General features: G+C 52.1%; 1 protein-coding gene across 1 annotated transcript in view; it reads right to left on the bottom strand.

The window, feature by feature from the left end:
- LOC119958349 overlaps positions 1-17,794 on the bottom strand; it is a 52,262-nt gene that overhangs the window by 10,562 nt on the left and 23,906 nt on the right. Inside the window, exons 5-9 of the mRNA XM_038786797.1 lie at positions 17,269-17,416; positions 12,979-13,026; positions 11,936-12,013; positions 11,202-11,339; positions 679-762 (exon numbers count right to left, since the gene is read on the bottom strand). Of these exons, the coding sequence (XP_038642725.1) occupies positions 679-762; positions 11,202-11,339; positions 11,936-12,013; positions 12,979-13,026; positions 17,269-17,416 (496 nt within the window). The remainder of the gene's footprint in view (positions 1-678; positions 763-11,201; positions 11,340-11,935; positions 12,014-12,978; positions 13,027-17,268; positions 17,417-17,794) is intronic.

Genomic DNA, 17,794 nt, shown 5'->3' with positions numbered 1-17,794 from the left:
AGTGTTTGATGGGGCAGTGTAGAGGGAGCTTTACTCTGTATCTAACCCCGTGCTGTACCTGTCCTGGGAGTGTTTGATGGGGCAGTGTAGAGGGAGCTTTACTCTGTATCTAACCCCAGGATGAAGCTCACTTGGACTGTTTCATGCTGCCACTGTATCGCAAAAGGAAAACACTAACACCTCTCTATCTATTTAGAACATAGAACCGTACAGCACAGAACAGGCCCTTCGGCCCTCGATGTTGTGCCGAGCAATGATCACCCTACTCAAACCCACGTATCCACCCTATACCCGTAACCCAACAACCACCCCCTTAACCTTACTTTTTAGGACACTACGGGCAATTTATCATGGCCAATCCACCTAACCCGCACATCTTTGGACTGTGGGAGGAAACCGGAGCACCCGGAGGAAACCCACGCACACAGGGGGAGGACGTGCAGACTCCGCACAGACAGTGACCCAAGCCGGGAATCGAACCTGGGACCCTGGGGCTGTGAAGCATTTATGCTAACCACCATGCTACCGTGCTAACCCTAATTTGACAGACTAAAAAAAGAATAATAACTTAATAAAAACAGTAGGTTCTGCTGGGTGCTCTATGAAATCATATTTGTTCCTGAGCTGATGCTAAAGATTAGTTCACAATCCATGAAACAGAATTTGCTCGTTACCCACCATTTTGAAATATCCTTTCCAGTTATCATAGAAGTGATGACGATTCTTCTTGATGGCCTCAGCCTGCAGATACTTCCCAATGTGCTGAAAGGGAAATTGAATTACACATTGCTTTAAAATACCAACTTCAGTTTCTAAAGGATCAACCACTCCCCATTTAATCACGTCGAGCCAGGTGGTTGATATTTATACAGTTCGTTTTCCAAACTCTGCAGCTATCACTGTTAATTCCAGGATTTCTATTGAATTCAAATGTGACCCTCTGCCCTGGGGTGGGATTCGATCCACAATCTCCAGAGCATCACCCTGGGTCCCCGCATTAGTGTTCCAGGATCAATACCCCTGTGTAATTCCCTCCCCATGTACAGTGCTGGTGGGGATGGGTCTGTCACTGTATAACACTGGGGTGCAGTACTGGTGTGGACGGGTCTGTCACTGTATAACACTGGGGTACAGTACTGGTGGGGACGGGTCTGTCTCTGTATAACACTGGGGTACAGTACTGGTGGGGACAGGTTTGTCACTGTATAACACTGGGGTACAGTACTGGTGGGGACGGGTCTGTCACTGTATAACGCTGGGGTACAGTACTGGTGGGGATGGGTCTGTCACTGTATAACACTGGGATACAGTACTGGTGAGGACGGGTCTGTCACTGTATAACACTGGGGTCAGTACTGGTGGGGACGGGTCTGTCACTGTATAACACTGGGGTACAGTACTGGTGGGGACGGGTCTGTCACTGTATAACACTGGGGTACAGTACTGGTGAGGACGGGTCTGTCACTGTATAACACTGGGGTACAGTACTGGTGAGGACGGGTCTGTCACTGTAGAACACGGGCACAGTCCTGGTGGGGACGGGTCTGTCACTGTATAACACTGGGGTACAGTACTGGTGGGGACGGGTCTGTCACTGTATAACACTGGGGTACAGTACTGGTGGGGACGGGTTTGTCACTGTATAACACTGGGGTACAGTACTGGTGGGGACGGGTCTGTCACTGTATAACACTGGGGTACAGTACTGGTGGGGACGGGTCTGTCACTGTATAACACTGGGGTACAGTACTGGTGGGGACGGGTCTGTCACTGTATAACACTGGGGTACAGTACTGGTGGGGACGGGTGTGTCACTTTATAACACTGGGGTACAGTACTGGTGGGGGCGGGTCTGTCACTGTATAACACTGGGGTACAGTACTGGTGGGGACAGGTCTGTCACTGTATAACACTGGGGTGCAGTACTGGTGGGGACGGGTCTGTCGCTGTATAACACTGGGGTACAGTACTGGTGGGGACGGGTCTGTCACTGTATAACACTGGGGTGCAGTACTGGTGGGGACGGGTCTGTCGCTGTATAACACTGGGGTACAGTGCTGGTGGGGATGGGTCTGTCACTGTGTAACACTGGGGTACAGTACTGGTGGGGATGGATCTGTCACTGTATAACACTGGGGTACAGTACTGGTGGGGACGGGTCTGTCACTGTATAACACTGGGATACAGTACTGGTGTGGACGGGTCTGTCACTGTATAACACTGGGGTACAGTACTGTTGGGGACAGGTCTGTCACTGTATAACACTGGGGTACAGTACTGTTGGGGACAGGTCTGTCACTGTATAACACTGGGGTACAGTACTGGTGTGGACGGGTCTGTCACTGTATAACACTGGGGTACAGTACTGGTGGGGACGGGTCTGTCTCTGTATAACACTGGGGTACAGTACTGGTGGGGACAGGTCTGTCACTGTATAACACTGGGATACAGTCCTGGTGGGGACGGGTCTGTCACTGTATAACACTGGGGTACAGTACTGGTGGGGGTGGGTCTGTCACTGTATAACACTGGGGTACAGTACTGGTGTGGACGGGTCTGTCACTGTATAACACTGGGGTACAGTACTGGTGGGGACAGGTCTGTCACTGTATAACACTGGGGTACAGTATTGGTGGGGATGGGTCTGTCACTGTATAACACTGGGGTACAGTACTGGTGGGGAAGGGTCTGTCACTGTATAACACTGTGGTACAGTACTGGTGGGGAGGGTCTGTCACTGTATAACACTGGGGTACAGTACTGGTGAGGACGGGTCTGTCACTGTATAACACTGGGGTACAGTACTGGTGGGGACGGGTCTGTCACTGTATAACACTGGGGTACAGTACTGGTGAGGACGGGTCTGTCACTGTATAACACTGGGGTACAGTACTGGTGAGGACGGGTCTGTCACTGTAGAACACGGGCACAGTCCTGGTGGGGACGGGTCTGTCACTGTATAACACTGGGGTACAGTACTGGTGGGGACGGGTCTGTCACTGTATAACACTGGGATACAGTACTGGTGGGGATGGGTCTGTCACTGTATAACACTGGGGTACAGTACTGGTGGGGACGGGTCTGTCACTGTATAACACTGGTGTACAGTACTGGTGGGGGCGGGTCTGTCACTGTATAACGCTGGTGTACAGTACTGGTGGGGATGGATCTGTCACTGTATAACACTGGGGTACAGTACTGGTGGGGACGGGTCTGTCACTGTATAACACTGGGGTACAGTACTGGTGGGGATGGGTCTGTCACTGTATAACACTGGGGTACAGTACTGTTGGGGACAGGTCTGTCACTGTATAACACTGGGGTACAGTACTGGTGGGGACGGGTCTGTCACTGTATAACACTGGGGTACAGTACTGGTGGGGATGGGTCTGTCACTGTATAACACTGGGGTACAGTACTGGTGGGGACGGGTCTGTCACTGTATAACACTGGGGTACAGTACTGGTGGGGACGGGTCTGTCACTGTATAACACTGGGGTACAGTACTGGTGGGGACGGGTCTGTCACTGTATAACACTGGGGCACAGTACTGGTGGGGACGGGTCTGTCACTGTATAACACTGGGGTACAGTACTGGTGGGGACGGGTCTGTCACTGTAGAACACGGGCACAGTACTGGTGGGGACGGGTCTGACACTGTATAACACTGGGGTACAGTACTGGTGGGGATGGGTCTGTCACTGTATAACACTGGGATACAGTACTGGTGGGGATGGGTCTGTCACTGTATAACACTGAGGTACAGTACTGGTGGGGACGGATCTGTCACTGTATAACACTGGGGTACAGTACTGGTGGGGACGGGTCTGTCACTGTATAACACTGGGGTACAGTACTGGTGTGGACGGGTCTGTCACTGTATAACACTGGGGTACAGTACTGGTGAGGGTGGGTCTGTCACTGTATAACACTGGGGTACAGTATCGGTGGGGACGGGTCTGTCACTGTATAACACTGGGGTACAGTACTGGTGGGGACGGGTCTGTCACTGTATAACACTGGGGTATAGTACTGGTGGGGACGGGTCTGCCACTGTATAACACTGGGGTACAGTACTGGTGGGGACGGGTCTCTCACTGTATAACACTGGGGTACAGTACTGGTGGGGATGGGTCTGTTACTGTATAACACTGGGGTACAGTACTGGTTGGGACAGGTTTGACACTGGGGTACAGCACGTTGGGTACAGGTTTGACACTGGGGTACAGCACTGGCTGGTACAGGTTTGACACTGGGGTACAGCACTGTGGGTACAGGTTTGACACTGGGTCCGAGCACTGTGGGTACAGGTTTGATACTGGGGTACAGCACTGTGGGTACAGGTTTGACACTGGGGTACAGCACTGGCAGATACAGGTTTGACACTGGGGTACAGCACTGTGGGTACAGGTTTGACACTGGGGTACAGCACTGTGGGTACAGGTTTGACACTGGGGTACAGCACTGTGGGTACAGGTTTGACACTGGGGTACAGAACTGTGGGTACAGGTTTGACACTGGGGTACAGCACTGTGCGTACAGGTTTGATACTGGGGTACAGAACTGTGGGTACAGGTTTGACACTGGGGTACAGCACTGTGGGTACAGGTTTGACACTGGGGTACAGCACTGTGGGTACAGGTTTGATACTGGGGTACAGCACTGTGGGTACAGGTTTGACACTGGGGTACAGCACTGTGGGGACGGGTCTGTCACTGTATAACACTGGGGTACAGTACTGGTAGGGACGGGTGTGTCACTTTATAACATTGGGGTACAGTACTGGTGGGGACAGGTCTGTCACTGTATAACACTGGGGTACAGTACTGGTGGGGACGGGTCTGTCACTGTATAACGCTGGGTTACAGTACTGGTGGGGACGGGTCTGTCACTGTATAACACTGGGGTACAGTACTGGTGGGGACGGGTCTGTCACTGTATAACACTGGGGCGCAGTACTGGTGGGGACGGGTCTGTCACTGTATAACACTGGGGCACAGTACTGGTGGGGACAGGTCTGTCACTGTATAACACTGGGGTACAGTACTGGTGGGGACGGGTCTGTCACTGTAGAAAACGGGCACAGTACTGGTGGGGACGGGTCTGTCACTGTATAACACTGGGGTACAGTACTGGTGGGGACGGGTCTGTCACTGTATAACACTGGGGTACAGTACTGGTGTGGACGGGTCTGTCACTGTATAACACTGGGGTACAGTACTGGTGGGGACAGGTCTGTCACTGTATAACACTGGGGTACAGTACTGGTGGGGGTGGGTCTGTCACTGTATAACACTGGGGTACAGTACTGGTGGGGACGGGTCTGTCACTGTATAACACTGGGGTACAGTACTGGTGGGGATGGGTCTGTCACTGTATAACACTGGGGTACAGTACTGGTGGGGACGGGTCTGTCACTGTATAACACTGGGGTACAGTACTGGTGGGGACGGGTCTGTCACTGTATAACACTGGGGTACAGTGCTGGTGGGGTCGGGTCTGTCACTGTATAACACTGGGGTACAGTACTGGTGGGGACGGGTCTGTCACTGTATAACACTGGGGTACAGTACTGGTGTGGACGGGTCTGTCACTGTATAACACTGGGATACAGTACTGGTGGGGACGGGTCTGTCACTGTATAACACTGGGGTACAGTACTGGTGGGGACGGGTGTGTCACTTTATAACACTGGGGTACAGTACTGGTGGGGGCGGGTCTGTCACTGTATAACACTGGGGTACAGTACTGGTGGGGACAGGTCTGTCACTGTATAACACTGGGGTGCAGTACTGGTGGGGACGGGTTTGTCGCTGTATAACACTGGGGTACAGTACTGGTGGGGACGGGTCTGTCACTGTATAACACTGGGGTGCAGTACTGGTGGGGACGGGTCTGTCGCTGTATAACACTGGGGTACAGTGCTGGTGGGGATGGGTCTGTCACTGTGTAACACTGGGGTACAGTACTGGTGGGGATGGATCTGTCACTGTATAACACTGGGGTACAGTACTGGTGGGGACGGGTCTGTCACTGTATAACACTGGGATACAGTACTGGTGTGGACGGGTCTGTCACTGTATAACACTGGGGTACAGTACTGTTGGGGACAGGTCTGTCACTGTATAACACTGGGGTACAGTACTGTTGGGGACAGGTCTGTCACTGTATAACACTGGGGTACAGTACTGGTGTGGACGGGTCTGTCACTGTATAACACTGGGGTACAGTACTGGTGGGGACGGGTCTGTCTCTGTATAACACTGGGGTACAGTACTGGTGGGGACAGGTCTGTCACTGTATAACACTGGGATACAGTCCTGGTGGGGACGGGTCTGTCACTGTATAACACTGGGGTACAGTACTGGTGGGGGTGGGTCTGTCACTGTATAACACTGGGGTACAGTACTGGTGTGGACGGGTCTGTCACTGTATAACACTGGGGTACAGTACTGGTGGGGACAGGTCTGTCACTGTATAACACTGGGGTACAGTATTGGTGGGGATGGGTCTGTCACTGTATAACACTGGGGTACAGTACTGGTGGGGAAGGGTCTGTCACTGTATAACACTGGGGTACAGTACTGGTGGGGAGGGTCTGTCACTGTATAACACTGGGGTACAGTACTGGTGAGGACGGGTCTGTCACTGTATAACACTGGGGTACAGTACTGGTGGGGACGGGTCTGTCACTGTATAACACTGGGGTACAGTACTGGTGAGGACGGGTCTGTCACTGTATAACACTGGGGTACAGTACTGGTGAGGACGGGTCTGTCACTGTAGAACACGGGCACAGTCCTGGTGGGGACGGGTCTGTCACTGTATAACACTGGGGTACAGTACTGGTGGGGACGGGTCTGTCACTGTATAACACTGGGGTACAGTACTGGTGGGGACGGGTCTGTCACTGTATAACACTGGTGTACAGTACTGGTGGGGGCGGGTCTGTCACTGTATAACGCTGGTGTACAGTACTGGTGGGGATGGATCTGTCACTGTATAACACTGGGGTACAGTACTGGTGGGGACGGGTCTGTCACTGTATAACACTGGGGTACAGTACTGGTGGGGATGGGTCTGTCACTGTATAACACTGGGGTACAGTACTGTTGGGGACAGGTCTGTCACTGTATAACACTGGGGTACAGTACTGGTGGGGACGGGTCTGTCACTGTATAACACTGGGGTACAGTACTGGTGGGGATGGGTCTGTCACTGTATAACACTGGGGTACAGTACTGGTGGGGACGGGTCTGTCACTGTATAACACTGGGGTACAGTACTGGTGGGGACGGGTCTGTCACTGTATAACACTGGGGTACAGTACTGGTGGGGACGGGTCTGTCACTGTATAACACTGGGGCACAGTACTGGTGGGGACGGGTCTGTCACTGTAGAACACGGGCACAGTCCTGGTGGGGACGGGTCTGTCACTGTATAACACTGGGGTACAGTACTGGTGGGGACGGGTCTGTCACTGTATAACACTGGGGTACAGTACTGGTGGGGACGGGTCTGTCACTGTATAACACTGGTGTACAGTACTGGTGGGGGCGGGTCTGTCACTGTATAACGCTGGTGTACAGTACTGGTGGGGAAGGATCTGTTAACTGTATAACACTGGGGTACAGTACTGGTGGGGACGGGTCTGTCACTGTATAACACTGGGGTACAGTACTGGTGGGGATGGGTCTGTCACTGTATAACACTGGGGTACAGTACTGTTGGGGACAGGTCTGTCACTGTATAACACTGGGGTACAGTACTGGTGGGGACGGGTCTGTCACTGTATAACACTGGGGTACAGTACTGGTGGGGATGGGTCTGTCACTGTATAACACTGGGGTACAGTACTGGTGGGGACGGGTCTGTCACTGTATAACACTGGGGTACAGTACTGGTGGGGACGGGTCTGTCACTGTATAACACTGGGGTACAGTACTGGTGGGGACGGGTCTGTCACTGTATAACACTGGGGCACAGTACTGGTGGGGACGGGTCTGTCACTGTATAACACTGGGGTACAGTACTGGTGGGGACGGGTCTGTCACTGTAGAACACGGGCACAGTACTGGTGGGGACGGGTCTGACACTGTATAACACTGGGGTACAGTACTGGTGGGGATGGGTCTGTCACTGTATAACACTGGGATACAGTACTGGTGGGGATGGGTCTGTCACTGTATAACACTGAGGTACAGTACTGGTGGGGACGGATCTGTCACTGTATAACACTGGGGTACAGTACTGGTGGGGACGGGTCTGTGACTGTATAACACTGGGGTACAGTACTGGTGTGGACGGGTCTGTCACTGTATAACACTGGGGTACAGTACTGGTGAGGGTGGGTCTGTCACTGTATAACACTGGGGTACAGTACTGGTGGGGACGGGTCTGTCACTGTATAACATTGGGGTACAGTACTGGTGGGGAAGGGTCTGTCACTGTATAACACTGGGGTACAGTATCGGTGGGGACGGGTCTGTCACTGTATAACACTGGGGTACAGTACTGGTGGGGACGGGTCTGTCACTGTATAACACTGGGGTATAGTACTGGTGGGGACGGGTCTGCCACTGTATAACACTGGGGTACAGTACTGGTGGGGACGGGTCTCTCACTGTATAACACTGGGGTACAGTACTGGTGGGGATGGGTCTGTTACTGTATAACACTGGGGTACAGTACTGGTTGGGACAGGTTTGACACTGGGGTACAGCACGTTGGGTACAGGTTTGACACTGGGGTACAGCACTGGCTGGTACAGGTTTGACACTGGGGTACAGCACTGTGGGTACAGGTTTGACACTGGGGCCGAGCACTGTGGGTACAGGTTTGACACTGGGGTACAGCACTGGCTGGTACAGGTTTGACACTGGGGTACAGCACTGTGGGTACAGGTTTGACACTGGGTCCGAGCCCTGTGGGTACAGGTTTGATACTGGGGTACAGCACTGTGGGTACAGGTTTGACACTGGGGTACAGCACTGGCAGATACAGGTTTGACACTGGGGTACAGCACTGTGGGTACAGGTTTGACACTGGGGTACAGCACTGTGGGTACAGGTTTGACACTGGGGTACAGCACTGTGGGTACAGGTTTGACACTGGGGTACAGAACTGTGGGTACAGGTTTGACACTGGGGTACAGCACTGTGCGTACAGGTTTGATACTGGGGTACAGAACTGTGGGTACAGGTTTGACACTGGGGTACAGCACTGTGGGTACAGGTTTGACACTGGGGTACAGCACTGTGGGTACAGGTTTGATACTGGGGTACAGCACTGTGGGTACAGGTTTGACACTGGGGTACAGCACTGTGGGGACGGGTCTGTCACTGTATAACACTGGGGTACAGTACTGGTAGGGACGGGTGTGTCACTTTATAACATTGGGGTACAGTACTGGTGGGGACAGGTCTGTCACTGTATAACACTGGGGTACAGTACTGGTGGGGACGGGTCTGTCACTGTATAACGCTGGGTTACAGTACTGGTGGGGACGGGTCTGTCACTGTATAACACTGGGGTACAGTACTGGTGGGGACGGGTCTGTCACTGTATAACACTGGGGCGCAGTACTGGTGGGGACGGGTCTGTCACTGTATAACACTGGGGCACAGTACTGGTGGGGACAGGTCTGTCACTGTATAACACTGGGGTACAGTACTGGTGGGGACGGGTCTGTCACTGTAGAACACGGGCACAGTACTGGTGGGGACGGGTCTGTCACTGTATAACACTGGGGTACAGTACTGTTGGGGATGGGTCTGTCACTGTATAACACTGGGGTACAGTACTGGTGGGGACGGGTCTGTCACTGTATAACACTGGGGTACAGTACTGGTGGGGATGGGTCTGTCACTGTATAACACTGGGGTACAGTACTGGTGGGGACGGGTCTGTCACTGTATAACACTGGGGTACAGTACTGGTGTGGACGGGTCTGTCACTGTATAACACTGGGGTACAGTACTGGTGGGGACAGGTCTGTCACTGTATAACACTGGGGTACAGTACTGGTGGGGGTGGGTCTGTCACTGTATAACACTGGGGTACAGTACTGGTGGGGACGGGTCTGTCACTGTATAACACTGGGGTACAGTACTGGTGGGGATGGGTCTGTCACTGTATAACACTGGGGTACAGTACTGGTGGGGACGGGTCTGTCACTGTATAACACTGGGGTACAGTACTGGTGGGGACGGGTCTGTCACTGTATAACACTGGGGTACAGTGCTGGTGGGGTCGGGTCTGTCACTGTATAACACTGGGGTACAGTACTGGTGGGGACGGGTCTGTCACTGTATAACACTGGGGTACAGTACTGGTGTGGACGGGTCTGTCACTGTATAACACTGGGGTACAGTACTGGTAGGGACGGGTCTGTCACTGTATAACACTGGGGTACAGTACTGGTGGGGAGGGTCTGTCACTGTATAACACTGGGGTACAGTACTGGTGGGGGTGGGTCTGTCACTGTATAACACTGGGGTACAGTACTGGTGGGGACGGGTCTGTCACTGTATAACACTGGGGTACAGTACTGGTGGGGGTGGGTCTGTCACTGTATAACACTGGGGCCGAGCACTGTGGGTACAGGTTTGACACTGGGGTACAGCACTGTGGGTACAGGTTTGACACTGGGGTACAGCACTGTTGGTACAGGTTTGACACTGGGGTACAGCACTGTGGGTACAGGTTTGACACTGGGGTACAGCACTGTGGGTACAGGTTTGACACTGGGGTACAGCACTGTGGGTACAGGTTTGACACTGGGGTACAGCACTGTGGGTACAGGTTTGACACTGGGGTACAGCACTGTAGGTACAGGTTTGACACTGGGGTACAGCACTGGCAGATACAGCACCTGTGAGCTCCAGTCCCTCTTCCTTTGTGCTTCTGCAACGCAGCAGTAAATAAAACCTGCACAGCGCCTGTGCTCTCGATTGGCGCTGGAAGGAGTGGGCGGGGGGGGGGGCGGAAATAAATTTGTGCTTATTTACGTGAATTTGGGGAGCTGTGTGTTCCGATGCGGGGTCCGCGGTGTGGAACGAGATGGGGCCAACAGAGTAAAACATTGGCAACGATCCTGCTGCAGGAGGAGGAGATCAAAAAGGTGGCTCTTTCTTTGCACGCAATTCCACGAGGACGGTCGCCAAGGGGACCACTGGCCAGCTCCCCCCCTCCCCCAGTACCTTGGGGCACCTCCTGTTCAGTGTCCGCTGTGAATCAAAGTAGGTTATGGTCTTCTCCCGGACATTGACGGATATCAGAGACCAGTGCACCTCCAGGTGAATAGGAATCAGGAGCAAGTCTTTGTTAAAAATGTCAACCTAGAAGACGAAAAGTACAATAATCAGCCAAACTAACTAGATAATGATCAGACACAGTGTCCTCGAGCAAAAGTCAGGTGTCAACAATTCAGCCCACCCCCCCGCCCGCCAGTGACAAAGAGCGAATGCAAATAGAAGACGAGGAGAACTCAGAATGCCCAATTCACCCAACAAGCACGTCTTTCGGGACTTGTGGGAGGAAACCGGAGCGCCCGGAGGAAAGCAGACACGGGGGAAGAACGTGCAGACTCCGCACAGACAGTGACCGAGCTCGGAATCGAACCCGGGACCCTGGGGCTGCGAGGCAACAGTGAAGAACAAATAAAAGAACCGCGAACAAAGAAAAATTACAGCACAGGAACAGGCCCTTCGGCCCTCGACCGTGCCGCCCAGAGAGAGCGTGAGGAGGGTTGGAAAAGACAGGACAAAAAGCTTCGGAGGAACTTCATCCCGAATAAAATGAGGAAGGGATGCCGCACTGTTGCCGTGGAGACACTTTCAGGAGATGGGGCAATGGAGACAGTTTGCCCGGGAGAGCTTAATTCCACACGCAGCCTCGCAGTTATCCTGACCAGCAGCTCAGGGGGAAATCTTACATTTTTAGTCCATCTCTTCACCCCATCGTATCCCTTGGTCCTCAGCTTGTCGTAGAAAAAGCTGTTGAAGAAGTGAACCTGAGAGTAGAAAGCAGACAGGAAGCTCGTAAGAAAGTTTGTGATCGATCGTATCACCCGAGTAGCAAACCCGCCCTCGCTAATCCGTCGCTGGTAACCTTCTCCTTCGCCGCCACCCCCTCACCAAAACAATAGCCACCAACCCTTGCAACCTATAACCTCTGAACTTTGTTTCTCCGACCCCTGTCCCGATTAATCGGCGCTCTCCCTTAACGGACCATTCCGGCGCGACATTTAGATTCAGAATAAGGTGGCTGAGGGGATTTACCTGAACGGAGGCGGGGGGATGAGGAGCTTCGGCTACAGGATCTCGACAGAAGCGGGAATTGTTCTCCTTGGGAGCGGCGAGAGTTAATGGAAGGTTACAGAGGGGCTTTTAATTCCAGAGGGGCTTTGATAGACAAGAACTGGAGAAAGTTGGAAAGAGGGCCTTTAGAACAGAGGACTCCGATCCAAGATGATTGGCAAAAGTAGCAATTGGAAGAACATCACAGTACCATGGGTTGAGGGACAAGTACGGCCAACTGTGTTTGGGGGAAAATCGCACGCACGTGGTTTGGGGTGGCGAAAAATTGGGAAGATTCTGGGCGGGAGTGTTCGCGGTTTAGCCAGGATAGTGGAGGAGGAGGTGGACCCTTTGCTGCCGATATTTGGGGTTTCAGAGAAGCCGGAGCTCATGGAGAGGAGGAAGGCCGATGTCGTGGCCTTCGCCTCTCTGATTGCCTGGCGGCAAATTTCGCTGGAGTGGCGGTCGGCATCGCCGCCGGGGGTAGCGGCTTGGTTGGGTGACCTGTACGACTTCCTACGGTTAGAGAAGATAAAGTATGAGCTAAGAGGCTCTTCAGGGGGGGGGGTTGAGAAAAGGTGGGGCATGTTTGTGACCATGTTTGAGGAGCTGTTTGTGGAGGGGGAGGGACACACACACTGATACAGGCAGCCCGAGGCGCTCGAGTGAGTGGACGTACCTTATCAGGGACGGTATCCATGACCAGATCTCCATACATGTTCATGACCTGTGGTGCAACAGAAGAAAAAGTACTTCATCTCTCTCATCGTTAACAATCTCCGCACCTATTTTTACAACACTCAATTCGCGCTTACTCACCAACTATCCCCCCCCCCAAAAAAGGTCCCAGTTCTACTCTCCGCAGAGTTCCTGCTCCCAAAGCGGCCGCCAATTCTTTTCACGAGGGTCGCTGGAACAGGAGGAAAGTATCGCCCATTCAGGCTGCGCCGTCACCTGGTCCCTGTCTGAAGTTAGCTTCACCGTGTGGCGTTCCCAGATTCTCCCTCAGTACCGTCACCATCACTGCTTTCGCCCCCCCCCCCCACTCCCCCTCCCAGCAAAAACATCCACAGGAAAAAGGTTCATTACTTGTTTGCCGATGACACTCTATCCTCGCCCTCCTCTCTTTCAAAGGCCACCACCATCGTTTGCAACTGCTGCCAACAGCAGAACTTAGATTTGCATTCTTGGCAAAACAAAATGTTCCCCGTTGATATCAGCCCGCGGACCTCCTGCTGGCTTTCACACAGGTCAATTCAGGAGGTTCGTGTCCTGCTTTGATTCCCTCGATCGCCCTCTTCCCCCCTTCTCAACTTGAACCAGCTCAGCTCCTAGCCCCTCCACCAGAACACTCGCCCACAGCCTCGTCACGCGGAGGCACCTTTACTAACTCTCTTCCCAGCCGGCCACAACTCTCGGGTTTCAACTTGGCCAAATGGTGGCGAATCAATTCCCATCGTCCGTTTCACCCCTGCCCTTCGGTGAGTTTGATCAAAGCTCCTGCCTTTGTTATGGGCCAGGGTTTAGAGAACCCCATAGTATATCATGGAGTTCACCTGACCCACAACTTTTAATAGATTGTGGTATGGGGAGCACACGGCCCACTCTACAGGTGTGGGACGGCCGAAATGGAAAAGTATTTGTTAAAGCAAAACAATGTTTATTCCATGAACTCAAGTTAACCTTTTTAAAACATACAGTGAACATCTCAGCAACCATTAATTCAAACACATCCCCCAAAGAATACAACACTAAGTAACAGTTTAAGCTTTTCTTTTAACGTCCAGAAGACTTAAAACACCTTTTACCAGAAGCCCATCAGGTTAAAGTCACGACTCTTATTAGTTTTAAATCACCAGGATCGATTTACAGCCTTTAGATTACAGAGAGAGATTCATACCCCTTCTGGCTGTGACTGCAGCTATCCAGCTCTGAAAACAAAACTAAAACACACCCTGCAGCAAACAGCCTAAAACGAAAGTAAAAAGCTGACAGACAGCCCAGCTCCACCCACTCTCTGACATCACTGCAGTAGTAAACATCCATTTCTTAAAGGTACTCTCGCTACAGATACTTATATACACACCCATTTATAAACACTCATTTCTTAAAGGTACTCTGACATGACACCTTTCAAATCTCTCCACAGTATTGCATCAGTGAAGCTCCCCTTCTCCCTCTGCTTTCCCATTTGTGGCCACTCCTTCTGTTCCGGTATTCCTGTTCCCTGCCCAGTTCCATCCACATCCACTGGCCAACTCTCCCCTTTAAAGCCCATTCAGGATCGGTTTCATTGTGTGGGTTGGGTGGATTGGCTGTGATAAATTTCCCTGTAGTGCTTAGGGATGTGCAGGTTGGGTGGGGCCACGGGATGGGCCTGGGTAAGTTGCCCTTTCGGGGGGGGGGGGGCGGGCAGACACGATGGGCTGAACGGCCTGCTTCTGCACTGCAGGGATTCTACGGTTCTGTCACTTTGATTCTTGACTCGACAGATGCTTCTCAGCTGTTCAAGCTCCGAACTTCTCCCAATTCTGAAAGGTCATGGAGCTAAAATGGCAGCACGGTAGCACAGTGGTTAGCACTGTGGCTTCACAGCGCCGGGGTCCCGGGTTCGATTCCCGGCTTGGGTCACTATCTGTGCGGAGTCTGCACGTTCTCCCCGTATCTGCGTGGGTTTCCTCCGGGTGCTCCGGTTTCCCCCCACAAGTCCCGAAAGACGTGCTGTTGGGTGAATTGGACATTCTGAATTCTCCCTCTGTGACCCGAACAGGCGCCGGAATGTGGCGACTAGGGGATTTTCACAGTAACTTCATTGCAGAGTTAATCTAAGCCGAATTGTGCCAATAAAGATCATGTCAACTCTTTTTCTCTCCTTCCACAGATGATGCCTTACTCTGAGGAATATCCAGGACTTTTACTGCTTTACATTGAGGATTTTAACGGAACTGTTAAACCGTGTAAAAGGAGCAAAGCAGTATTCAATATCCGATACTGTACAGCGCAGTTCAGAACTCAGCAAGGCCAGAAGGGCCGACCATGCAACCTCGCAACGGACACACGACACAGAGAATTGATCGGAACAAGTTAAAAAAAAAGAAAAGTTTGGAGAAAATCTCTGGAGGAGATTGCACTTTCCTCCTGATCAGCAAAAACGCAGGGGACCCCTTCAATCTCGCTGGTAAATGCACCCCGCCACACGTTAGGGGTGACGGCTGGCGGGTAGAAGCCAGCGTCCGGCCCGACCCACGGCCCCTGGCTGATTTGGGGTCAGGGGGGAAAGGGGGAAGAGTGGACACAGCTGCAGGGAACCGCTCAAGGCTCAGGGCCCTGGATTTCCCCGGGGCAGCCTGTTGGCGATACCAGCCGAGCAGGAGAACAAACCGAGCCGTGGTGACCACCAGCTTCACTGGTCAGGTCCATAGAGAGAGAGAGAGAGAGAGAGAGATGGGCCATTTGGCGAGGACACAAATCCCATCTCCCCCAGCTGGGGTTGGCGGCTCCCAGCGATTGGGCGATCAGTGAGTTTCTCATGCCGCCCAGTTTCTATCACTAAGATAGTCCCACTTGCTGGCATTTGGCCCATATCCCTCTATACCCACCCTGCCCATGTAACTGTCTCACTGCTTTTTAAAGGACAAAATTGTACCCCCCTCTACCACTGCCTCTGGCAGCCCTCCCAGACCCTCACCACCCTCTGTGTGAAGAAATTTCCCCTCTGGTCTCTTTTGTATCTCTCCCCTCAAACCTCTGCCCTCTAGTTCTAGACTCCTCTACCTTTGGGAAAAGATGTTGATTATCTACCTTATCGATGCCCCTCATTATTTTATAGACTTCTGTAAGGTCACCCCTAAGCCTCCTACCCTCCAGGGAAAAAAGTCCCAGTCTATCCCAGCCTCTCCTTATAACTCAGACCATCAAGTCCTGGTAGCATCCTCGTAAATCTCTTCTGCCCTCTTTCTAGTTTAACAATATCCTTCCTATAATAGGGTGACCAGAACTGAACACAATATTCCATGTGTGGTCTGACCAATGTCTTGTACAACTTCAACAAGACGTCCCAACTCCTGTATTCAATATTCTGGCCAATAAAACCCAGCCTGCTGAATGCCTTCTTCACCACCCTGTCCACCTGCCACTCCACCTTCAAGGAGCTATGAACCTGTACCCCGAGATCTCTTTGTTCTGTAACTCTCCCCAACTCCCTCCCATTAACTGAGTAGGTCCTGCCCTGATTTGATCGACCAAAATGCATCACCTCACATTTATCCAAATTAAACTCCATCTGCCATTCATCGGCCCACTGGCCCAATTGGTCAAGATCCTGCTGTAATCTTATAGAACCTTCTTCACTATCCACTATGTCACCAATCTTGGTGTCATCGGCAAACTTACTAACCATGCCTCCTACATTCGCATCCAAATCATTAATATATATCACAAATAACAGTGGGCCCAGCACCGATCCCTGAGGCACACCGCTGGTCACAACATTAATTCTGTGTTTTTGACTCAATCACGGGATCCGGACATGACTGTTAAGACTGGATTTGTTACCCACTCCTAATTGCCCTGGAGAAGACGGTGGCAAACCACCGCCACTTCAAATACAACGGAGAGGTTGGCTAGACTATTTCAGAGGTCAGTTAAAATGAGCCAGTCTGGCCAGGCGAGAGATGGACGGCGGGTTTCGTTCCCTGAAGGACAATGGCGCAACAAGATGGGTTCCTACAACAATCTATCCGATTCGCGGTTTCCATTACGCCTGGCCTTCTACCCCAGGTGTGATTTAGCTATTCGAAATTAAACCCCCCCCCCCCAACTCTGGTGGTGGGAATTGAACTCGTGTCTGCGAATGGTCAGTCCAGGCCTCGGAGTTACACCTCCAGTATTCCCACCCCACTGCCCGGTACAGTTATTAACACATGAACCGCCGCCAATCCAAGAGAGTCAACAGTGAGCGGAATGTAACCTGATCGTTAAGCCAGTTTTGTCCATACAGCGTGGAGAGGTCATCCATGGTCAGCACATGCCTCTTGTATGTGACTCGGAAGTTCCGCACAGCATTATTCCCGATCATTCGGTGGTATGACTGCATGACGTGCTGAATCATGTTCTTTCTGTGCGCAAAGCCAGAGGAGATCACAGTCAAACCGTACCTGGCGCAAGTGAATAAACTCCGACTCTTCACAATTTATCCCCCCCCCAGATTTACTCGGAGGTACAATGTGCCATGGGACTGTCCCTATAACAAAATGTTTCTGTCTTATCACATGGCTTCAGTGATATCATTGTGTGGGCGGAGCTGGGCTGTGGCTCTGAGTTTTACTTTCACGTTGAGTTTGAACTGGTTTTGTTCTGCACAGGGGGAAAGTAAGTTTTTTTCTCTCCCTGCAATTTAAACGCTCTTTCCAGACTGCTTGATAACTTGAAAAGAAATAACTGTTTTCCGGTAGGAATTCAAACTTGCTGTCCTGGAAAGGAGCATCCGTACCAGG

The sequence above is a fragment of the Scyliorhinus canicula genome, chromosome 29 (genome assembly GCF_902713615.1).
Source record: "Scyliorhinus canicula chromosome 29, sScyCan1.1, whole genome shotgun sequence".
NCBI classification, from domain to species: Eukaryota; Metazoa; Chordata; class Chondrichthyes; order Carcharhiniformes; family Scyliorhinidae; genus Scyliorhinus; species Scyliorhinus canicula.
This window is presented reverse-complemented; position numbering and strand designations above follow the sequence as displayed.